The sequence below is a fragment of the Trichoderma evansii genome, assembly GCF_050947405.1.
Source record: "Trichoderma evansii strain SZMC 28006 chromosome Unknown GGI43scaffold_5, whole genome shotgun sequence".
Classification (NCBI taxonomy): Eukaryota; Fungi; Ascomycota; class Sordariomycetes; order Hypocreales; family Hypocreaceae; genus Trichoderma; species Trichoderma evansii.
In genome coordinates this window covers 529778-553707 of record NW_028145201.1, presented here as the reverse complement: position 1 = coordinate 553707, position 23930 = coordinate 529778, and the positions used below count along the sequence as shown (strand labels likewise).

Sequence of the window (23930 nt, the reverse complement as noted above, 5' to 3'; positions counted from 1 at the left end):
ATAGGATAGCTCACAGGATGGATATGCACATCGACATTATCAGAATTCTTCGACTTCCGAGCACGGAGGCAAGGTGTAGAGGAAGCGACGCGATGCTTGCTGGGTAGAAGGGCTTGTCACCTACTAGGCACAACATGACACGGGCAGGGCATGTCCAACGTGTCGTCGCACAGCTCAGCACGGAGCAATGCAATGAGGGGAGTTACAGCACCAATGCAGCGATAACTTGTCGCCTGCAAACTCGGAACGTACGTGGACGAGGCTCCCAGGCATTTGCTGTATCGGGTCAAAGTAGTATCGAGTTGTTGCTGTCGGCCGAAGTAACAGAATAGAAACAGACATATCGACGTTGAGCATCATCATAGATGGTAAATATGGATCATGTTCCAAAAGACAAATACACATAGACAACATATGGACTAGCACGTTCTGCAGGGCTCGCTCAGCCTGCGTGGCGAGCCGTCTCAGCTCTCTATCAAGATCCAAGACCAGGCTCGGCCGCGATGACGTCTCTGGCTGGATGCAAAGTCTGGCTGAGGGATTGAGCGTCCGTCGATGAAGCTTGTTTGGGTTGCAAGGCCCGAGAGCTTTATCAAGCCTGAAGGGCCGATCTTGCCAGGTTGCCATCAGGTCATGACGCAAAGACGCCCAAGATATCGAGCAGCAGGGGAAACTTGAACGGCAATCCTTGTCCAAAAAGGAAGCATGCCCTTAACGCTCTCTGTGTGGGTTGGATGGGCGATGGCAAGCTCTCCCGGCCGGAACCTGTTTTCCTTTTCCTTGGTCTAGCTGATGAGTGGGCACTTAGCGTGGGGCGGCCTGTCGCGGGTATATTCTAGTCTCTGGGCGACTCCCAACTGCTCAACGGCATTGTACATGCAAGGTACAAGGACTGGATGGTGATCAGAAGGATCGGCCACAATCGGTGACATTTCCTCGAGGTAATCGATACCTCTTCCAAGCTGGTCTCCCTCTCCTTCCACCTCTCCTTTTGCCTCTTTTTTCTCCTATTTGTTTAGCTTAGATCGGAGAAGTAGCCTCGGGTAGCTATCTCAGTATCGCAGGTAACAACAGCCATCTGACGAATACGAAGTCTACTGCGGGGGCAATTCCTGGTTCCTCAGTGATACGAAGGCACGCGCATAAAGAAGAGACAGACTGGGCATCTCGCAATATCTCCCATGCATGTACATGTAGTCATGCCGTAGCGCACGCAAAGGCCATAGCGAGATATCTAAACCAATATGGAGGTGCGGCGACCGTGCTGGCGATGAGCGGACAGACCACCGGCTTGCATGGAGGCTTGACGACAATGACTAGGGGTTTGCTCCATTGCGGCGTCGAGGTTTGTTTTATCTGGATTCGCAGGCCTGTAGCGTGTACTAGGCAGTAATAGCTCGCCTTCGTCAGCGGGTGGCATTGGAGTTGACACCGTCTGTCAGTCAAACCCCAGAATCACTCAATTAGCCCCAATCCATCGATAGAGCCGAATCAAAGGCGTCAGGGTGATTGCGGCGGTGATATTAATGCGACTTGCCTGAATGCGCGCACGCACACGATACATGATGTATTGAGCATGTAGGCAGCTGCATCTCGGCGTCTGATGATCGGGATGGCGTCGAGATCGGGCTATTATGATGAGTGCGGTACTCTGCGATACCTGGCGTCCCCACTCGGCCAGTACCTGTTCGTCTGGCCTCGACGAGGCCAGACGTCAGTCGAGCCACCAAAGAATGGAACGGATTGAGAGGTGGAGCAAGACCAGACAAGAACATGTCTCATTTGGGGATCGGGACAAGCTATGCCATGTCTCACAAGCGGAGCCAATAGCGGGACGTTGGACAGCGGCACGCCGTCCAATAGTCGTACTTCGAAGCTCGTTCAAAGCAGAACAGCGGACGGCGAATTTGCAGCAGCAAAGCTCCCAGCGGCGGCGCTCAAATTTTTGTGCCGACGCAACACGACCTTGCACGAGACAAGAAGAAGCCTGTGATGTGGTGTGTACGCAATATGAAGGGGGCTGGATCATGGCATGAGACCAGCGCGGAACACGGACTAAGGAGCTGCCGGGTTGATTTTCCGAGCAACTGCACCATCGCCAGTGCTGGGTGCTCCCGCATGTACCCAGTCTATTTGATAGCTTCAATCAACCACATCACCTTACCTCACTTCACTTCGCTCGGAACCAGTGTGGCTGCGCGGTGGCAAGCCTTATGCTGTCCACGGGACTGCTCCTCCATCATGCCCGCAACTTGTACATGTACGCTTCACACCTTTTCTCTTTTTCTCCCAAGCGAGAGCCAAGCGGGCGTCGCTGTGAATGGACAGCTCCAGGCCATATGATTTCTTTTTTTACCTATTCATGCATGCTAGTGGCAGAAATACTCGGCTTGCCGGAGCCATTCGCAGGGCAAGGCCCGGGCATGACCGGCTGTTATTAGCCACTTGCGTTTGGTGGTGACAGGCCAGGCTGGATAGGTACGAATACTTTTGAGACTTGGCAAGGAGCCTGAATGGTGGGCTGGAACTCGACGCGCCACGATGTAGATCAAAGTAAGTAGTGCCTGTACTGGAAGGTAGATATTATTAGGAGCAAAGCACAGCCTGAAGTGATGATGCGGTGAAAACAGAACAGCCAACAACAGGCTGCCTAATAATATCCAAGACGCAATTGATGCTGCTGTTGGGCTAAAAGGCATCAAAATGGAATACGAGCCCAACTGGAGCTGGTCTGGAAGCCTGTCAAAAGTCGCTGCGGCCGCAACGGTCGAGCCACAAAGGCTGCGCGGGTAGGGCAGAAAACTGCACTATAAAATAGCACTGACCCTTCGACCCCCTCTAAGCCCCGGAGCTTTTGGGGTTCTAGGGGGCGATAGGGACAGCACGATAGCTGGGGGTCAAGAGTCGGGGCCTGGCCCGGGCCTATTGTTACGAGCAACAGGGGATTTGGTGTTTGCCTCGCAGCAGTCGAGCAGCCCCTGTCACCCCGCCACATGTCATTGTCTTCTTTTTTTCTCTTTTCTGTCGTTCATTTTCTAATCTGTCCCACTATGAGTGTGGAATACGATGCGCTATTTGGAGCGTATTCATAGTAGAGTCCCGAGTGCTGTGTAAGTAGCTGTACATGTTCCTTTACATGCTAAGAGACGGAAAACCCGACTTCTAGCGGGCTTCTGATTCAGCGGAACTAGCAAGTGACTCAAGCCCGCAACTACGAGACAATTGAATACTTGATACTCCAAATGAGAAAAAAGAGCAATGCAACATTGAAAATGCTACAGGTAACATCAAATATCATCGCTAGCCGCCGCTTCCCAGCACGTGCAGCGCAGATGCACCTAGGCGTCTGTACATGGTACAAGTCGAGTATAGAGCGCTGTAGGCAGTCAGCAGGATCACAGTACATGTCGTGCAGTCTAGGTATATGCAGCAAGCGAGGTACATGTGCGCCAATGCGCTCGTGGCCGGCTGTTGATTGCAGCGCTAATAAAGGATTGACTGGATTGATGGAAATTGCCAGCATCGTGCAGTTTGATGCCAGTACTTGGCCGCAGCATGAATCACCGCCAGCCAGCTTGTACAAGTAATGGAAGTTATGCTGCGCCAGCTGCCGACTTGGCACTGCACAGCGCATACGCACACGCAGACACACACGCAGACACACACGCGGCATGGACAGCGAATACTTGTCTCTTGTACTTGCGCCTCCATGTACACGTGTGGTCGAATGTATGTACTGCAGTACAGCCACCGCCTGTATGCTGCCAAGTACTGTGCTGGTACGGAGTACCAACGCTGGGAAATAGCGCGGTGGGAATGAATGGCGCTGGGGAACGAACCCCATAAGACCATCTCCATCAACCTGGGATGAATCGCTGCCATCTCACGTGCAAGTGCTTTGCTTCTATTCTTATGTATGCACTCGTACTAGTAGCGCTCTGCCGACTTGCCCAACTGGGACCCTCGACTCCGAGTTTTCGTCCAGTGGCGCTAAAACAGGCCCCGGCAGCAAACCAGCGCACAGGCCGGCGGGTGCCACTGCGTACTCCAGGCCCAGGCCATGTACCTGTACCTGGCCCTCTAGCGGCCGGAACAGCGCCCACAGGGACCCTCTGCAAGTGTGTGCCATCCGCTAAATTACGTCGCTGCCACCCACTCTCCTCCCTGCTTTTTTGCTTTTTTTTCAACCCTACCATTTCACATCTTTTTCTTATTTCTTGGTCCCAGTTAATTCTTGCTTGTGCAAAGATGCTGGCCAGGTGCAAAACAATAGTCTGACATTTTCCAGCAAACGAAAAGGAAAAAAACCCACTCATCTTTTCTTCTTTTCATCTCAACTTCATAGTTTCTTAGCCATTAGAGGGAGACGGGCTTCTCTCTTACATACCTAGCTGCGGCGGGTCCGGGATCTCATCTCATTCCAATTCCTCCATCGTCGAATACCACTTGTATTCGTATTAGCCATTCACAGTCACAACAGCCCTGGTCTGTTCTCTTCACAAGTCGCCGCATCTCCACGCCCTCGGTCGACGCGCCTCGCCTCGTGGCATGTGTTTCGCAACCAGACCCCTTACTGCTTCATGCGCATCTGCCGGCGGAGACTTAAACGACCATCATGCTGCTCAACGCCTCACTGGATCTGCACTTAGGGATTAAGACGACTCGCCAGTAAAGCAAAAGGGGGGCATTTCACCCTCGCGGTGAAGCAGCTAGCAAGAATGGCCCTGTGGCCGTTTCGCACCAGGGGCAACGACAAACGCTCTAGCGGCACTGGCGCGGCCCTCTCCGCTGCCGAACACGCTGGAGCACGCAATGCGGCCAGGTCGGCTGCCTCCAGGCCCAGCCGCGATGCTGCCCCGAGATATAGCTTCTCGCCCGATCGCCCAGATGCCATCCAAGTCGGCCGAGCCAATCGGGCGAACCACAACGACCCTCTGACCGAGGGGAGCGCCAATGCGCCAATCCACTCCATGGAAAACCGAGTTCCAACATTACACCACAAACGAAGCGGCAACCAGCCCTCGCGGAGGAAGAGCAGCAAACGGAAGAGGCAGGATCCCACCAGAGAGGCTGAGATCAGGGCCATGACCGTGTTCACCCCAGCACGAGCAACCACCGACACATTGGCCACTGCTCGCAGCGCTAAGCATGACAACAAGCGAGCAAAGACTCTGGGCATTCCCCCCAGAGCACCGTGGGATAGCCCTACTTCCGACGCATCGTTGCCGATGCCCATCCCAATCAACTCCCGCCTCTCGACCGATTCCAATTACTCGTCATACCGAGTAACCGCCCTCGATGCCCTGGCACCGAGGCCGACCCTGAAATATCAGGGCAGCACACGACTGATTCCGTCGCACGCTTCCGTGCCTACACGATCCGAGTCCCAGAAGAAGAGGCTCGATGCCTTCGACGAGGAGACGATCAGAGCGCATAAGCGCATCGATGACCTGGCTGATGATTTCAACGCCGGCGAGCTGCGTGAGCTCATGGAAAGAGACACTAGACGGCGGGAGAGGAACCGGCAACGCGAGCGAGAAAAGGCCGAGAAGAGGCTAGCACGCAAGGCCGAGAAGCAGAGGAGGGAAGAAGAAAATGCGAGGCAAACAGGAACACCGCCGCCAGAAAATCTTGATCGCGGTGTCATGGGGCGAGAGGTTGGTCTAGGCATAGATCCCCCGTCTACTGTAGTGACATCCTCCAAGCAGCGCGTTTCTCCAGAACCAATGTCTGACGTAGAGGAATATTCACAGAAACCTAATAAGGGCAAGCTAAGAGAATCTCCGGAACCTTTGCAGACGTTTCACAGAATCGATACCGCACCGCGCGAAGCAGAGCCGTCCATAACTTTTGGAAAACAACCCCTGGCTTCTCGCAAGTCAGAGGAGCGTGTTCCAGCTGTTCCACCCGCTGTTAAACTCGAAGGCAACTTTGTGCCAAAGACATCGACATCCGGGTCGACTTTTGATTCGGACAAGGAAAAGACATCTTCTGCCATGGAAGATGACAGCACAACGCGTAAAGATTCCGAGTCCAGCAACAAGTCTAACCGTATCTCTTTCTCTACCTTGCTTAGATGGGGAAAGAGTCGCCGCTCGCCTGGCGGCGGGCCATCCTCGTTCGCAAACACTTCGCGTGAAGAAATGTCTGCAGTACAGGCGCAAGCTAGAAGCACCACCGACTCGCCTGTTCCGTCATTTACAGGCAACTACCTATCCAAACCGGGCTCCGGCCCACCGAAGCGAATGCGATCTCGCTTCCGAGAAGACCTACCAGAACTCCCATTATCACCACCCGAATCCCGCGTTCAGTCGCCCGAAGCAAACGCCTCGCTACCCAGCGTGGCAGAGTACAGATCTGCCAGCGCAGAACCCAGTACCAATCCTCCAACTCTACGAGACGATACACCAACTTCAGGCCATCGTTCAATAGACATTCCTCAAAATCGTGCGTCCCGAGACATGTACGGTAGCAACTCAGCCGAGCCACACCTTTCAATGTCTTTAGCATCTGTCGATTCGGAAGGATCTTGGCTTTCAGGAAGAGTTAACAGCCAGCGAAGCAAGCGGATGTCATCTATCCGCGACAGGGCCCGATCTCGACAACAAGATCACGAACGCAGGGCGGATTCTCCCAGTAATAGCGCTCACGACGATCTTGAAATTACCGAAGACGACTACATGTCACGCCTCAGCCCTGACCCACACACTCTACACTTCAACACTCGCCTTTCAGGCGAGGGCCGTCCAAGCAGCGATGAGGACGAGCTAATGCGTGAAGGAGAGGTCAGGTGGGGTGCCGTTGGCGCCCAAGCGCAGTTTGTTTCACACAACAACAACCGCGATACTATCCGCAGCCGCGAAGGCCTGCTCAATATCGACTCGGGAGATGAGGAAGACTTAGAGCCTCCCATTTCTCCCATTTCTCAGATTGCTCCGAGCATTGAGAAGGCCGATTTGCAGCGTGCCTCGAGCGTGCGTGTAAATCGCCCGTCAAGCGTAAAGTTGCTGAAGATTCAGCCGCGGACATCTACCGATGAGGCAAGGAAGAGCCAAGAGAACCAGAACAGTGTATAAGTTTAACCCATGATTGATACTACGATTACAATAGTCGAGAGAGCCCCCGAACATAAAAAAAACGAAGAAAAGGAAAATTAAAAGGAGCATTTTTCGTGGTCTATAGCCGCGATGGTGCTTTATTGACGAATTTCCTTTGTTTTAGCCAACCGAAACTGACCCGAGTCACTCATTTATTTCATTATCACTCTCCTTAACATGATGACGGAAAATCGACACAAAAGCCACAAAAAGCTATAAAAAAATCGAAACTAATACCTACAAGGTATACGAATAACAAAAAGCGAAAAAGAAACAAAGAATATCGCAAAAATAACGACTAAATCGGGAGGCTCTTTTGACTTTGTAACACTGGAATCTAATGCGGCGGACCACGCCCCTTTTGGACTTTGCTCTCTCTCGGCAAACGTCTTTGTTGTATATTACAAACTTTTGACGAACATGATTGGCGTTGGATTGATTGATTTTCTTTTTGATTCCCCAGAGTAAATTTTTACTCTTATTTTGTTACAGGCACATATACCAGATTTGATACCCACTCTGTGAAAGGAGTCTTGACCTCTTTCGGAGCTTGTCTTGTGTGTTTCAGGGAGGAGAAGGTTGCATCGTACCGGAATTCTTTTTCGGTATCTGGGCGAAGGGGATGGATGATCATTTAAAAAGAAAAAGAGGACGATTTTTGAGAGGCATGGGTGATCTTTTTGCTTTTTGCTTATTCTTCTGGCTTGAGGCTGAAGTTAGAGTGAGAGAAGAGATTTTGTTCTTGATTTAATCGTTGGTGAAGGAGGGGAAAACCTGATTTCAAAAAGAAAAGAAAAAAGAGAGTTTTAACTTATAGAGGCTTCATTCTGTGGCGCAGGGTTTGATATTATTTGCTCTTTTATCAAATTCTTTTGCCCTGCATCTTTGGAATCTGGAGATTTCAGAGTTTGACAGAGTTTGACAGAGTTTGACAGAGTTTGTATATAGTTTAATGTCATTGTTGATCATATGGCAACAGAAGAAGGGTGAAAAGTAACACGGTGAAATAATATTGTTGTGCCTTAATTCTGAACTTTCCTCTTTCCGCTTTGTGTCTAAGTGTTATATCCAAACGTACATCTACATGTATATATATATTCCCAAGACGTCTCACTGCGTCTATTCAAGTGTAATCGTAGTCCCACCATCTCCAGCGTCTTTAATCACTTCTCCCTTCATAATTCCCGGAACCACCGCCGGTCCAATAACTTGATATCTCAACGCCTTTCCCTCCTCCTTCTTCGGCCTCATCATAAGTGGCATCCGACACCCAAACAAGATCCAAATCTCATCACCAATTCGAATCTCACTCGTTCTTGCCATGCTGCCCACGCGCGCACCCTCAGTACCAAATAGCACCACGGCATTGCTCTCTACATGCAACGGGTGACACTCCTCGCGCACGTCTGCCGGGATGATATTCGTGGGCGTGTATCCACCGCGGATGATGTCGCCCGTCGAGATGACCTGATGAGCCTTTTGAGCGGCGGTGATGAGGCTGCGGATGAGGTGGACGCGGCGCTGAGGATCGGGCTTGTTGAGCTTCCACATGTTTTTGTAGCGTTTGGGGCTGAGCCAGGGGAACATTAAGGATGTGACGTCGTCTCTTTCATATAAAGGAGTTGAGGCATCTGCATCGGGCCATGTTTTGCGGCAGAAGGATTCCATTTGGTCCAGCCATTCGGTGATGGGGGCCCAGCCACGGCCGTCGCCGCTGATATGTTCGATGTGCTTTATGGCATCGACTTTGATGCCTTGTGCGTGAAGAAAGAGAGTTTCCAAGTCGATAGAGACAATGCGAGGAATTGTGAGCTTGTCGCCGCATGCTCTGCTCGCGTTGACGGAGCTCCAGCAGACGTCAGCGTGAGGCATCCAGCTGGGAAACCCTTCACGGGAGATGTAGCTGCCCCTGGAGTTGCTTTTATTGAAGCAAAGGAAGCTTAGGCTTTTGTAGCGGTGGATGAAGTGGTGGAAGACTTGGGCGTAGACCCAAACAGGGGAGGCATCGTAGTTGATTTCGAGACCAGGGCCTTGGGCTATGTCTGTCGCGAGACCGAGAATACCGTAGAGTCGATCACGAGGATCGGTCATCCTGACACTGCAAGATTGGAGAAAGAGATTAAGGAGGGAGCAGGCGAGCAGACCTCTGGTGATTTTGAAGCCGTTGGGGTTAGATGGAGATTGGCTGTCTGATGAAGGCGATGGTGTCGAAGAAGATGATGATAGCGATAATGTGTAGGCTTCCTGGGCGTCTCGTCCTTCGCGCAGGTTAATTCTCGCCTGGATGACACCTCCACCAAAAATCTCCGGTGTAGCATCAGCAGTGGTATTCCCATCAATATACCGCGAAAGCACAAACTCAGGCCCGCCCAGCCTCGTGCGCTGCGACTTGACCAAATTGACCTTTTGCTGGAACTCCAACAGCTGTTCCCCAGAAAAGACATCTCGGTGACAATATATATCCACTTTGGCCGCAAGAATGAGCTCCTGCTGAATCCACAACCTGCGCCAGTACTCGTTCCGAAAGATGTCCGCCACGGGATACCAATACGACGGGTCATGAAAGTCATCCAGCTCTACCCCCTTGCCGAGATTCTCCAGGTCGTCAAAGACGGGGGTTTTTGGTTGGACGTTGTGGTCGAGCCAGGCGCAGACGACGTTGGCGCGCGTGTAGATTTGGTGCATGAGCTGGATCTGGTAGCCCTTTTCGACAATGTCCTTTTGGTTGATGCAGATGGCGTCGTTCCAGATGAGGCGGGAGCGGTCTTGGTGGCGGAGGTCGTCAAGGGCTTTTCTGAGATTGCGGCCGACGGTGAATGAGTATATGGATTCATCTGGCTGATCCTCATTGTTTTCAGTGTTGTTGCTGTTGTTGTTGTTGACGTGGATGAAGATATCGTACGAGGGCTTAGGGGGTCCCCAGCAGTAGCTCAAGGCCTCATATTCGGGATTGTCGTTGAGCGAGACGGTGAGTAGTTTGATGGCTATGCGACTGCCGGGTTTTCCTGGTAGCAGTTCTACCAGTCTTATTTGTTGCTTTAAGTGTTCTAGAGGCTGGTAGTGATGAAATTTAGTGATCTTTTTGGCCTTTTTGATGTGGTTTGGCTGAGATGAGGCTGTCGCCGGTGAGCGGCGCTTTTTCACTGCGGTCATGGCGTATTTCACAGATTCAAATTAGTGGTTCGATGGTAGTATACAATATGGAACAAAATTCAGATTTCGCCAATGATGACACATGGTATGTCTAGAAAGTCAAAGTCAACAGCAAGCATAATCTGTAACAGATCCAATGATATATATAGCTTCATGGCCCCTGTCGGTGTTGCAGCCTTGCAAGGCCTCCAAAATAGGCCGGCGGCTGAAGGAACGCTGACTGCGCCACTACCGGCATGGGTGCAGCCAATAAGCATGAAAATAAATCGATGGCTACAGAAGATTTCACAATATGACGGAAGCATATTACAGAATAGCTCTTTTTGATATGTTAATAGCTCTGGTGTTGTGAGTAAGTTGGATGAGGACCTTAGTCATGAGGTCAATTAAGCCGTGGCTGGCCTCGGTGCATTTTATCGATACAGCGATGCCGGCTTACCTCATATAGCGACCCAGAATATTTTACTCATCTAGATCGCCGCTAACAATTCAAACACAGCTTCATCTTATAAATCACCATATTCAGCGCTCTCTCACTCATTATATACAGGTATTAAGTGACGTTAATTCTATAAAAATGCTGTCAACACGCACATTCCGCCCGGCCCTCTCAATCGCCCGCCAAGGCGTCGCATCCCAGCGTCTCTTCCACGCCAGCCGCGCCGCTCAAGCCATTCACTACGTCAAGACGTGAGTTGCGCCTCCCTTGGGAATTCACTCCAGCTATACGAACAAAACACATGCTAATAGAATAAAAATGAAGTGCTGAGGAGTATAAGCAAGTCATCAAGGCGCAAGACAAGGTTATCGTGGACTGCTTCGCGACCTGGTGCGGACCATGCAAGGCCATTGCTCCCATCCTGGAACAGTGCGTTTAACTACCTATTATAGAAAATGAAAATTATCAAGTCACTAATGAAAGATGTAAAAATACAGAGCCTCTGAACAAGCAGAGTTCAAGGACAAGGTCCACTTTGTCAAGTTTGACGTGGATGAGCTGCCAGAGCTGAGCCAGGAGCTGGGCATCCGTGCCATGCCGACGTTTTTGTTCTACAAGAATGGACAAAAGGTTGACGAGATGGTTGGCGCGAACCCGCCTATGCTGCTGCAGAATTTGAAGAAACTCAATGTCTAGAGATTAAGAATGCATTAAAACGATAATGGAGGCAGTTTAGATGTGTGTACAATATGATGACTATGCTAGAACTGGTATACAGAAGGATACGCTTGGATGAATCAATATAAGCGGAATTCCAAATTTTGTGGATCCCATCTCTCTTCGTGTCATAGTACATGTGGTATCTTGCTTTTCAAGCTTTTTTTAGAGCCTTATAAATACACGTCCTTTTGCAGGATAGGCATATGTCGCGCATTTAGCGGATACGTTTAATACATGGACAGTACATATGTCATCCCATATGAGCTCTCATCACTCTAAAGTGTTCTCTCCCTCATCATTTCATCAACAAGACCTTGAAGAGTATTATACCAAGATAAAACACAAATGATATGCAGAAATACTATAAATAGTCTCCCAGAATCTTCACTTTGCAGAGTTATCAAAAAAAAGAGAGAAAAAGACGCGTTATCGTTACATTTATAACGCGGAATATGGCCCCGAGCCTGACATCCTAAGTACCACCACTCTCCCTAAACGACCCCCTAGAGCTAGAGCTGAGTCTGTTAACGGCACCTGTAGCGACGTAGAAGATGGTGTATAATGATGCCATACAGCTCGCCTGACAGGCCGGTAATCGGGCGGAAGCCACAATATATTATGTCTATTCCAGGTGATCCAACATTATCTGTGCTTAGGCTATAGCTAACATGGTTTGCCTTCTCGAAATCATTAGCAATGAGTCGGCGTTGATCTTGATCCTGAACCTGATCTGAAGCCTGATCTGAAGCTCGAGATAGAATTTGAGCTATCATCGTAGACTGATTTTTACTTCGATATTCTATTCCTAAATTAAAAGAGCTGATTTCGGTATGTAGGTATAAGGCCGTATCATCGAAGGATATAGTATATATTGCGGTGTTAACCTTAATTGTTTGAAGCGGGATGCCCGCCGTCGTATCCCAGATCTTAATAGTCTTATCGCTTAATAAAGCCAAGGTCTTCAGCGCCGAAATAACCAGCGCACTCTCAGCGGCGAAAATCACTGCGAGATTCCTTGAAACACAGCCCCCCAGCCCCCACACGGCCACACATTACTTCTTAGACAGCCAAGCAGTGGTGTCAGGCCTGCTAAAAGATAACCCCAGACCATTCGTAGGAGAAATTCCTAGCATTCAAGGACCTAGCGAAGAAGGCCGCCCAGAAAAGCTGCTAAACTTTTGCGGTATGGGTACACGGACAAAAGAATATAGAGAGAAACGAGGCAGCTAATGCCCTTGCAAAGTAACATTGGCTCTAAACTAACTGCTCCCTCTGCAAAGCCAGCCTTCACACACCTGTTACATATCAACAGGCATCAGAGGCTTAATGATAACTACCACGGCTGCAAGCTCCCCCGGCTAAACAGCCCTGGGGAACTCCAGCTTCCCCGCCCCACGCTGCACCGGCTGCTCGTCAAAGGTGCACTCCCGTATGAAGGGCTGGTCCCAGCTAGCCCGGCCCCGAGCCCACCCCCGAGGAACCAACCCACAGACCCACTAACGCCGGAACCCCCGGGGCCGGAATCACCCAGCTGACGGAGGAGCCTGACGACCAACCAGCAGCAAACCAACATTGAACCCATTACAGGGACTGGAAACCCTATAATACCAGTTACAGAAGGGCAAGCCTCCCGAGCTAGCTACCACGTCAGGGTAGCAAGCCAACCCCCAAAGGAACACAGGGACCCGAAGCCCCAGAGCAGGCCGCTACGTCTGGGCACACAGCAGCCGGCACGACAACCGATAGAGAGATACAGGGACCGAAGCCCTCGAGCTGACTGCTGCAGCAGAGCTTACAGCAGCCGGTAAGCCAAAACGTTCAACTCACTTAGGGGCCCGAGGGACCCCGGGCCCTGAAGCATCAACCATTGCGGCGTCCGCTACAGGCAGGTTTCCCCTGCTACCCTACACTATCCGACCAAGTCAGAGGCGTAAGGCCCATCCGGAAACGAATTTCCAAGTAACCTCCGTACGGTTAGTACCCTGGGACACAACTTTCAGAAGGGTTTGGCAGAGGTTACGTACCGACCGCTAGCGAGGCCGGAGCCTACAAGCCTGTTCAGAAGGACGCAATAACCACTGCCGGTAAGATAAGGTACAGAAGGTAAGGTAAAGCCCGCTAGGCAACTTGCCCTAGGCCTTTCTAGCCCGGGCCGGCTGCCTCGCATCTGCTCTTCCTTACTGGTTCTCCGGGCAGCAGGGCGGGCTAGGCTGCCGCTTTTGGGCTCGTGGTCCAATTCCTATTTTCCGCAAAATTAATTTGTATGCAAAAACGGCCAAATCGACTCACGGCCATACAAAAAATAACCAAGTAGCTAGATTTTGTGAATCGGCTTGGAGAAAAAAGGAGTAAAAACGGGCTACCCTGGAGCTACCCTGGAGTTCTGCCCGCAACCTACCCTATAGCTATTCTGCGAATTCCTTCGCAGCTTACCATAATGTAAATTAATGACTTAGCCTTATAATCTGTTATAGTGACCTTTGGAGTAGTTTACGGCAGAAAGTTAAGCACTGTAGCTGTATTTTTTACACATCGTAATTGATCACTAGGACTTGGTATTCGTTGTTGTTTAGCCTGTCAAGAACTTGAGGCTAGGAAATGAATGTTATATATAATGCAGAAACGCTAATGTAAGAAAAGAGTAATTACGGGCCGCTTTAATTTATAATTTATACAAGCAAGGGCGCGTTTTTAATGTATGAATTGGAAAAGCAAAAGCGCGATTTCAATCTATAATTAAAGAACGCGCCTCGTTAATCTATCTAAGCTAACAAAAAAAAATTTTTTATAAAAAAAGGGTTATAAAGTCATCCGTCCGTAAGATCATGCGTCCGTATTTAAACTATCATGCATCCCAATTAGTTGCCTTTAAAAATTACATACTTCTTTATAGCTGATATGCCACCACACTGAACGGGACGCGAACGACCTCGGCGTTATGAAACATTCATGGCTGTGTGTATCGAGGCTATCAAACTGCTCTCGACCCAGCCAATGATCGTGAAAATGCCTGCATGCCCGTTGCCCGTTTTACATCTTCGGGTGTGGCTGGAGAATGGGGTATAAATCCAACTCTCCCCAGGAATTCGACGTTTTTCCTTACAGCCAACTTGAGTCTTTCAGGCGTATTGCCCATCTCGAGCGAGCTATCCGGTGTCCCCTTGGAAGTCTCGCCCTCGGTATCTAGCATGTACGCAACTGGCCATAGCGGATGCTTCTCCCTGCTAATTTCAATATCCTCACGAACCGCGGCCAGCCACTCTGCAGCGCAATAGCCCTGAAGCTGATAGCCCATCTCTTGGATGATTGCCCAAAACTCGCCCCAGGTCATGCCATCTCGAGACTTTGTTATGAGTGCTGCGGTCGGATCCAGTGCTGTGTCAATAATCATCGTCGCCATGGCCGCCACATCTGACATCGGAAGCCACTCGTCAGAATCGTCGGCATTGTACGAGCGCGTCCTAATGCAGGCTGCCACCAGTCGCCAGATGTAATCGTCGGCGTTTGGGACACCCTCTGCAGGCGTACCAATGACAAGGCCCGGAGCCGCAACAGCAAGACGGCTTTGTCCCGATGGGCAGCGAAGGGCAGCGCGCCTCACCACTGACTCGGCGACAAACTTGGTTTGGCCATAACCGTCGGCATCGGCAGCGCCAGCAGTCACGAGCTCTCTTGCCACATCTTCCTCCCGTTCATCCTCCATAACGCTCATTCGGCCTCCAGTGACGTAAACAAATCTTGCGTTGGGAGACCCTACAGCTAAATGGAGTAGCTGCACCGTCGACTTCACGTTGGCATCCATTAGAGCCGCGTAGCTCCTCCCCCAATGCACGACGGCGGCATTATGAATGAAGATATCGACCGTCTTGCCATCGGCAAGAATGCCCCAATGCGTAGGGTCGAGACCTAGATTCGGCAACGACAGGTCGCCTGACCAAACCACCAGCTTTTCCTCATGAGCGTCAGTCCACCAAAGAGCTCGCTTTGCAGAGTCAATCGTTCGGCTTCTTGCCGCACTTGTGTTTTGGCCGCGTACAATGGCGATGACGGAGCCGACGTGATGATGCTCGAGGAGCTGACGAAGGATTTGTGTGCCGATGAAGCCGCTCGCGCCGGTGAGGAGGACAGCCAATGGCTTATTGTCTCTAGAAGTAGGCTTAGGATTAGCATGGGCGAGGCTTAGACCCTCTCTCTGAGCGGTAACAATGCTGGCGTCGTGTCTATCAATCTCTGCGATGAGATTGAGTGAGGCGGACGGCTGAGCGAGAGGAGTCTGCCCAGATGAACCAAGCCGGAGATCTGATATGAATCGAGCCAGGGACCGAATGCTTGTTGTTGGGTCCAGCAGGAGCTGCATACCAACTTTTACCTGGAACTGCTGTGATATAAAGTATATAAGCGTCATCATGTTCACTGAGTCGAGACCAGAGTAGAGCAGAAGCACATCGTCGAAAGTCGTTTCGTACTTTTTGGACGCTAGGCCACATTGATGCCAAGATGGGATCATTTTGAAGATTTTCTGGGCCAATTCATAAGCCGGTTGCTCGGTGCTTGGTATAGGACCGCCACTGGCTGCGACAAGACTGCCCAGTGCATCGGAAGATTGCTCTACGGCGGCCCATGATAAGGAGCCGCCCAACTCGCGTATACCTCTCCGATTAATCTTTCCGGTAGCTGTCATGGGTAGCTGTGGACAGAGCAGGAATGTTTCTGGGATCATATATTTCGGTAGATACAAGGCCAGTTGCCGCTTGACCTCCATTGCGTCAGGGAGTATGTGAATATCGGGAGAGTTGAGCGTAGGCTTGGCTGCCTCTGGGACGCGGTCTACGCGGACAAAAGCCGCCAACGCAGGACCTGAGTTCTCGCCTTGTGGCAGGATTATCTCGACCACTGCCTGCCTGGCCTCGGGTATAAACTTCAGCACAGCGCTCTCGACTTCGCCCAGCTCCACACGCTGGCCGCGGATCTTGACTTGGGTATCCTTGCGACTGACAAAAATCAAGTTTCCATCTTCGTCATACCGCACCAAGTCGCCAGTCTTGTATACCCGACCGTGTCGACCTGGTCGGCTCGGCGAGCCTTGTAGTAGCCATACCGGATCGTGGATGAAGGATGCGGCCGTCTTTTCCGGTTCGTTGAGATAACCACGGCCAACAAGGGGGCCTTCCAGCAGAAGCTCCCCGACGCATCCCGGCGGCATCAGAGAATCATGGTCCTCGGGATCGACAATCCAAGTCACCAATCCGAGTCCTTTGCCTATGTGAATAGCCTCTTCTGGAGCGGATTGTTTCGAGTTGAGCGTGCTAACATTACACTCGGCAGGCCCATAAGCATTAACAATCTGAACCTTGCCCCACCATCGCGTCACATCGTTGATAGAGACGGCCTCTCCGGCCAGGACTAGGGTTTGAAGCTGCGGGACATCGGTCGGGTTGATAAGACGTGCGACCGATGATGTTAGGTTAACGAGCGTGGCTCCCATAGCCGCCATTGACATGCTAAGGTTATCTATGCGATCTCTTTCTGACGGTATACATAAACATCCTCCCATGACGAGCGTAGAGAAGATGTTATGAAGAGAGATATCGAACGCATATGATGCGAAATCGTATACTCTTGAATGGCTCCTGAAGCCAAAAAGCTCTGACTGGTATTCTAGGGCGGAACAATAGGTCCTGTGTTCCTGAACGACTCCTTTAGGCGTCCCTGTGCTACCCGATGTGAAGATGGCAAACATGATTGCCGCTGGCGAGACTTGGACTTGGACTTGGGAAGATTCAAAGACTTCAATTGACCCTGGTCCGAGTTCAACGACCTTTTCTAATAGTCGTGAACTTAGAGATAGCTTAGAGGTAGAAGACAAGATAAAAGGAGGATTAATCTGTTGGATAATGGTTTGAAGGCGATGCTCTGGCAAGGAGGACTCTAGTAAGACAAATCCTCCACCTGCCTTTAGCACTCCCAAGACAGCGACAATCGTCCACATGGATTTCTCAAAACATAACGGCACCAGGGTGTCTGGCTTCACACCTAGGTGAATGAGCCGACCTACCAATCGTGATGACAATTGATCCAACTCTTGATAGGTTAGCTCGCCATCCCAAGCGCATACGGCGGGAGCAGTGGGCCGCGTCCGAGTCTGCTCAGCGATCATCTCGTGGGCACATTTCTCGATAGATATCGGAACCGTACCATTCCATCCCCATATCTGTTCCAAGTCACTCGGCGCAACCATGGTGATGTCCTTTAGTAATTTCTGCGTACCGCGTACATCATCGAGCTGATGCATTACAAATTCAAGCTGCTTTAGCAACCTATCCACAACCGACGGTTCGAGGACTCTAGTATCGAAACGAGCCTCAATGGTAACATGTTCCTCGCCAAGGTGTATCTCAAGTATCAAGGCATATGTGTTGAGTGCTTGCTGACTATTATTCCGCCATGTGCCAAGTGAGCTATAGCTACTATCATCCATAATGCTGCGCTCTTTCGGTTGAATAACGAGCAGCGTTTGAAACGCACTTGCTTTTTGGCTATCGAGAGATATATTCGAGATCTGGTGTAATCCTATCTGCTCAAACGGGATCATATCTACTGCTTGTTGCTGCACCATCTCTAGATAGTCCGTGGCTCGCTGCGTGCTGGATAGCTTGACACGAACCGGCACTGTTGCAAACGTGGGTGCCGCGATCGCCTCGATCCCAACCACGGGCGCGTTTCTTCCAGATACGGTGGCGCCAAACACAACATCTTCTGAGCCACCCATGTGGCCAGAGACTAGGGCCCAGGCGGCACGGACGAGGTTCGGAGTTGTGATGTCTTTAAATCGTCGGTGCTGTGTGATTTCGTACCGAGTTTCTTTATCCAATACTGGTTGATCGACGGATGGAGGCAAGATAGGAAATGGGAGATGATCATAGTTGGCAAGAGAGTTCCTCCAATAGTTTTCGACGCTCTCGGTGCCTTGATTTCTGATATACTGAATAAAGGATTGGAACTGGGGCCCTTCATTCACCTGTTGACCCATAAAGGCTCGATGTGCCGCATCTATAAGTAAATTCATTGACCATCCGTCATAGAGCGAGTGATGAATTGTCCATACGAGCCACTTCTGCGTTCCTGTGTCATCTTGAACGAGTGCGTAACGTGTAAGCGGATCTCCAAGGTCCATCGGCTGGGTGATATCGGCCTCAAGGTATGCGTCTAGATTGGTAGCACTGATCCAACAGATAGGTTCGTCTAACACCACCTGCATGAGCCCCATCTCGCTATGCTGGACGAACCTCGTGCGTAAGATGGGCATGGCACGTGAAACCTGCTCCCAAGCCAAGCGTAGATCGCTGGCGTTAACAGAGGGTAAAAACTCGAGAACAATCTGTGTAATGTAATCTCCCGGTCGCTTAGAGGTTAAAGATATTAACCCTTCTTGAAGCGGCGTGCATGGATATGCGTCGCTTATCATGGTCGGATCTAACTTGTAGAGACTGGAAATATTCTGAAGGAAAGAATAAAGATTGACATTTTTCGTCACGAGGGCAAACCGTGCAAGTTCCTCCACTTTCTGGCTGCTATTATTTGCTGTATAGATGCACCGGCTTGCGAGATCCTCCAACAGTGGATATTGGAAGACATCCGAGACGGCCAGCTTGACACCGGCTTTCCGGGCCTCAGCAACTACCTTCATTGCGGTAATAGAGTCGCCTCCAACATGGAAGAAGCTGTCGTCGAGTCCGATTGTAGACTGCGCGATATGGAGCACTTGACTCCATATCCTCTGTAGCTGGCATTCCGCCTGTGAATTGAGCCGCCGTTTCGGTCCCTGACCTGCCGTCCGCATCTCGGCGAGCTGCTCAGCAGAAAATGAGGATGCAATTTCGCGTAAGAATCTCCGGTCCAGTTTTCCGGTTGCTCTTACTGGTAGCTCTTTCATGGTGAAGAACGTTGTTGGCACCATATGTCGCGGCAAACACTGAGCCAGCCTGTCTTCCACGCTCTTGGGGATTGTTAACACCTTGGCTGCGGCAGCCTCTGTCTCATTTGCCTCTATAATCTCGCCGTTCATCTCAAGGAAGGCCACGAGCATCTGGCTTGAATCATCCTCTCGTGGGATGATAATTTCTGCTGCGACTCGAGTGACATCTGGTATACAATTTTGGACCCAATACTCGACTTCTCCAAGCTCTACTCTTTGGCCGCGGATCTTCACTTGGCTATCTTTTCGACCAATAATCGTCAAGCTTCCATTTTCATTATACTGCACCAAATCGCCCGTCTTATATAAAAGGCCATGTCGACCTGCTGCCCGACCCGGCATGCCTTGAAGTAGCCAGTCCGGGTCATTGATAAATACTGCCGCAGTCTTTTCCTCGTCGTGAAGATAACCACGGCCAACGAGAGGGCCTTCAAGTAGCAGCTCACCAATACACCCCGGCGGGAGTAGCTCATTATGGTTCTCTGGATCAACGATCCACGTTAAAAGTCCTGCGCCACTTCCGATCTGCAAAACCTCCTCTGGAGTGGATGCATTGTGATTAATTGTGCTGTTTTGAGTGCACTCGCTTGATCCATACTCGTGTATCACCCGCGCTTTACCCCACCAGCGCTTTATCTCTGAGAGACGCAAAGCTTCGCCGCCAAAGATTACAAGTTGGACCCCGGTTAGATTGGCTGGAGTCAATAGCTGGGCAACTGATGGGGTTATGTCAATGGTATTTGCTCGTAGAGATATTATGCTTTGCTCGATATTATTGCTCCGGTCTTCATCGCTCGGTACACAGAGGCAACCACCAGCCGCTAAGATGGTTAAAACATTGCTAATGGATACGTCGACGCTGTACGAAGCGAGATCGAATGTTCTCGATTCTGGTGTTAAACCTAGGCGTTCCACATGATAGCGGAGTGCGGAAGCCGCATTTTGGTAGGTAATCATAGCTCCCTTTGGCGTGCCTGTGCTGCCTGATGTAAAGACTATATAGAGAATCGAGGATGGGCAGATGTTCTTGTCGATATGTCGACCACCTTCAGCTTTTGGAGCCTCAAACATGCTCTGGTCAATAATCATTTCTTTTCCTAGTCGAGAACCTAATTGTTGAGTAGAGCGGGAGCATAGAATCAGGCTACCTTCAACCTGCTGGGCAATGGCTTTCAGACGTTGCTCTGGTAGAGATGGGTCCAGCAAGACAAAGCCGCCGCCCGTCTTGATCACGGCAAGTATTGCAACCGTTGTCCACATGGATTTCTCAAAGCATAACGGGACTAGAATATTTGGCCCAATCCCAGCGTCAAGAAGCCTGCCTGCTAGTAGAGTAGAGAGCTCATCTAGCTTTCCGTAGGTAAGCTCGCCATCCCAGGAACAAATAGCTGGAGCTTCAGGTCGAGCTTGTACTTGCTCTGCGATAATTTGATAAACGCTTTGCTCGGCCGGCGGCGGAACGATGGCGTTCCAGTTCCAGATCGTACCAAGATCCTCTTGCGTAGTAATCTGAATGTCAGCTAGCGTTCTTTGCTCGATATCAATGCTGTCCAGCTGCCGTAGAACAAAGTCAAGTCTTTGTAATAGATTTTGGACCATCCACGGCTCGATTACCCTTGAGTCAAAGATAGCTGAAGTTTTGATTTCATCTGTGCCAAGCCAAAATTCAAGCGTCAAAGAGTACGAGCTGAACCAATGTCGCTGGCCATTATCCTGGTACTTTCCGAGAAGTGACCGATCCTCGCCGTTATCTTGCGGCTGAACAATGAGAAGAGTCTGGAACATGCATGCTGTTTGAGTATCTGTGGAAATTTTGGCGATTCGTCGCAAACCAGTCTGCTCAAAAGGAATCATCTCTGTTGATTGCCGCTGTAGATGGTGTAAATACTCCAATATTGTCTGGCCCTTGTCTAGCTGCACTCGAACTGGAACTGTGGCAATAGTTGGTCCAATCATCTTATCAAGGTCAATAACAGGGGCACTTCGACCGGACACCGTGACGCCAAAAGTAATATCGTCCGAGGCAATCGTGCGCCCGGCGACCAAGGCCCATGCAGCGCGGATTAGCATGGATGGAGTGACGCATAAGCGCCTGTTCTGGGGGTATGGGAGAGAATATTCGATAATCCCATCTGTGATAGGCTGACCTAAGGACGATGGTGGGTTGGGAAATGGCGGACATTTATAATCCACGAGGTACTTTTGCCAATAGTCTGAGACAGTCTGATGGTCTTGGTCTTGGACATATCGTATGAATGATTGGAATTGAGCATCCGGCTCGATTGACTCGCCCTTATATGCTCGATTTACCAACTCTTGGATCAAGGGCATCGACCACCCATCGTAAAGAGCGTGATGTATAGTCCATACAAACGACTTGATGGTTCCAGAAGAATCTTTCACAAGCGCAAAGCGTGTAAACGGCGCGCCAAGTTCCATCGGCCGTTGGCTGTCAGCCTTGAGATACTCATCGAGGTCAGTAGCATCGATCCAGGGGATACGCTCGTCCAAAACTACCTGCACAAGGCCTAACTCGCTGTGCGGAATAAACCTAGTGCGCAAGATGGGAGTCGCGCGAAAGACTCTTTCCCATGCCATCTGAAGGTCAGTGGGTTTGACATCAGGAAATATATCAAAAACGCTTTGTACGATATAATCCCCGGATTGTTTGGACGTCAATGATACTAGACCCTCTTGAAGTGGCGTACATGGGTACGCATCAATTATCTTGGCTGAGCCCAGTTGATAATGGGCTGAAGTGTCTTGAAGGAAGCAGTCGACATCGATTTTCTCTCTGACAAGGTCAAACGGCTGGATTACTCCCAAGTCGTTATTGTGCAGATTAACACTGTGGTTCGCAAGATCATGCAGCAATGGACGGCGGAAAACATCCGCTACAGATAATTGAATGCCTATTTTGCGTGCTTCTCCCACAGTCTTCATTGCGACTATGGAGTTACCTCCAAGCTGAAAGAAATTATCATCTAGCCCAATCTTCGTTTCCTTGATTCCAAGAACGAGGCTCCATATTCTCTGTAGCTGACGTTCCATCCGCGAAGTAGGTTGCCGCTTTAGCCCCTGTTTCGCGGTCCACGTTTCGGCCAGCTGCTCGGCAGAGAACAGGGAACCTATTTCACGAAGCTGCTTCCGGTTTATCTTTCCAGTTGCTGTCACTGGTAGCTCCTGCATGGAGAGAAACGCCGATGGTACCATATATCGCGGCAAATATTGAGCTAGCTTATTTTCTGTTTCCACGGGGATAGAATATATCGTTGCCGCAGTAGCCTCCGGCCTATTTGCGTTTGAGAAACTGATGTCATCGTCGCCATCATTATTCAGTATATTCGCCTCTCCAAACCTGCTATCGATTTGAAGAAATGCGGTTAGAGTTGGAGCCGAACCCTCACCTGAAGGTGAGATAACCTCGACTATAACGCGGGTTGCCTCTGGCATACACACCTGGACCCAGTGTTCGACGTCTCCAAGCTCCACTCTTTGGCCATTGATCTTAACTTGTATATCTTTTCGGCCGATAAAAGCCAAGCTTCCATCTTTGTTATATCGCACCAGGTCTCCCGTCTTATATAATCGCCCAGATCGCCCTGGATGACCTAGTGCCCCTTCAAGTAACCAGGCGGGATCCTTGATAAACGCCGTTGCAGTCTTGTCCGGATCGTTAAGATAACCGCGGGCGATAAGAGGACCTTCAAGTAGTAGCTCGCCGACGCATCCCGGAGGGAGTAACTTGTTATGGTCCTCAGGGCTTACAATCCAAGCTACTAACCCTATAGCCTTTCCAATACTAGTGACCTCTTCAGGAGCTGATTGTTTTAAGTTGATAACACTGAGGTTGCAGCATTCCCCGGGTCCATAGCCGTTGATGATATGAACCTTACTCCACCACTGTGTTATGTCATCAATAACAACAGCCTCGCCCGCTAGGATTAGGGTTTGAAGTTGTGGAACTTCAGCTGGGTTGATAAGACGTGCGACTGAAGGTGTTAGATTCGCAAGGGTAACTCGCATTTCTGCCATGGCCTTGGTGATGTTATTTTGACGATCATCCTCAGATGGAACACATAGACATCCTCCCATAGATAATGTAGCGAAGAGATTTTGGATCGAAATGTCAAATGTATATGACGCAAAATCGAATACCCGAGACTCTGCTGTAAAGCCAAGAAGCTGCGGCTGGTATTCAAGGCTGGAGCTATAACTTGTGTGGGATATTATAACTCCCTTAGGGTTTCCTGTACTGCCTGATGTAAAGATCGCATACATTGCAGCCGCGGGAGACATTTGAACCAATGGAGTTGAATTGCTGCATGGTTCAGAGGAAGTGGTTATTGATGTTGGGCCGACTTCAATAACCACTTTGGATAAACGTGAGCTCAAATGCATATTGGAAGTGGATGATATAATTAACTTTGAGTCTAGTTGCTGGGTGATTGTTTCAAGTCGTTGCACTGGGAGAGTTGAGTCAAGCAGGACAAAAGCACTGCCTGCTTTAAGAACACCGAATATTGCAACTGATGTCCACACGGAT

At 50.2% G+C, this 23930-nt stretch overlaps 6 protein-coding genes across 6 annotated transcripts; 2 read left to right on the top strand and 4 right to left on the bottom strand.

Moving 5' to 3' along the window:
* Positions 1-1212: 1212 nt before the first annotated feature.
* Positions 1213-1438, bottom strand: GGI43DRAFT_399503 (uncharacterized protein). Its single transcript, XM_083205346.1, has one exon. The coding sequence runs from the start codon at positions 1418-1420 to the stop codon at positions 1235-1237; it is 186 nt and encodes a 61-aa protein (XP_083062575.1). The 5' UTR covers positions 1421-1438; the 3' UTR covers positions 1213-1234.
* A 764-nt stretch (positions 1439-2202) lies between these two features.
* On the bottom strand, positions 2203-2855 carry GGI43DRAFT_309483 (uncharacterized protein). The gene has a single exon (XM_083201669.1). The coding sequence runs from the start codon at positions 2697-2699 to the stop codon at positions 2370-2372; it is 330 nt and encodes a 109-aa protein (XP_083062574.1). The 5' UTR covers positions 2700-2855; the 3' UTR covers positions 2203-2369.
* Positions 2856-4190: 1335 nt separating this feature from the next.
* On the top strand, positions 4191-7646 carry GGI43DRAFT_309474 (uncharacterized protein). The gene has a single exon (XM_083201668.1). It carries the CDS (start codon positions 4719-4721, stop codon positions 7074-7076), a length of 2358 nt encoding a protein of 785 aa, XP_083062573.1. The 5' UTR covers positions 4191-4718; the 3' UTR covers positions 7077-7646.
* Positions 7647-8124: 478 nt separating this feature from the next.
* On the bottom strand, positions 8125-10605 carry GGI43DRAFT_399486 (HET domain-containing protein). The gene has a single exon (XM_083205345.1). It carries the CDS (start codon positions 10248-10250, stop codon positions 8217-8219), a length of 2034 nt encoding a protein of 677 aa, XP_083062572.1. The 5' UTR covers positions 10251-10605; the 3' UTR covers positions 8125-8216.
* Positions 10606-11508, top strand: GGI43DRAFT_399485 (thioredoxin-like protein). The gene is made up of 3 exons (XM_083205344.1): positions 10606-10940; positions 11014-11118; positions 11187-11508. The coding sequence occupies exons 1-3, from the start codon at positions 10828-10830 to the stop codon at positions 11383-11385; spliced, it is 417 nt and encodes a 138-aa protein (XP_083062571.1). The 5' UTR covers positions 10606-10827; the 3' UTR covers positions 11386-11508.
* Positions 11509-13994: 2486 nt separating this feature from the next.
* GGI43DRAFT_399484 (uncharacterized protein) lies at positions 13995-23784 on the bottom strand. The gene has a single exon (XM_083205343.1). It carries the CDS (start codon positions 23681-23683, stop codon positions 14381-14383), a length of 9303 nt encoding a protein of 3100 aa, XP_083062570.1. The 5' UTR covers positions 23684-23784; the 3' UTR covers positions 13995-14380.
* Between the last annotated feature and the right edge of the window lie 146 nt (positions 23785-23930).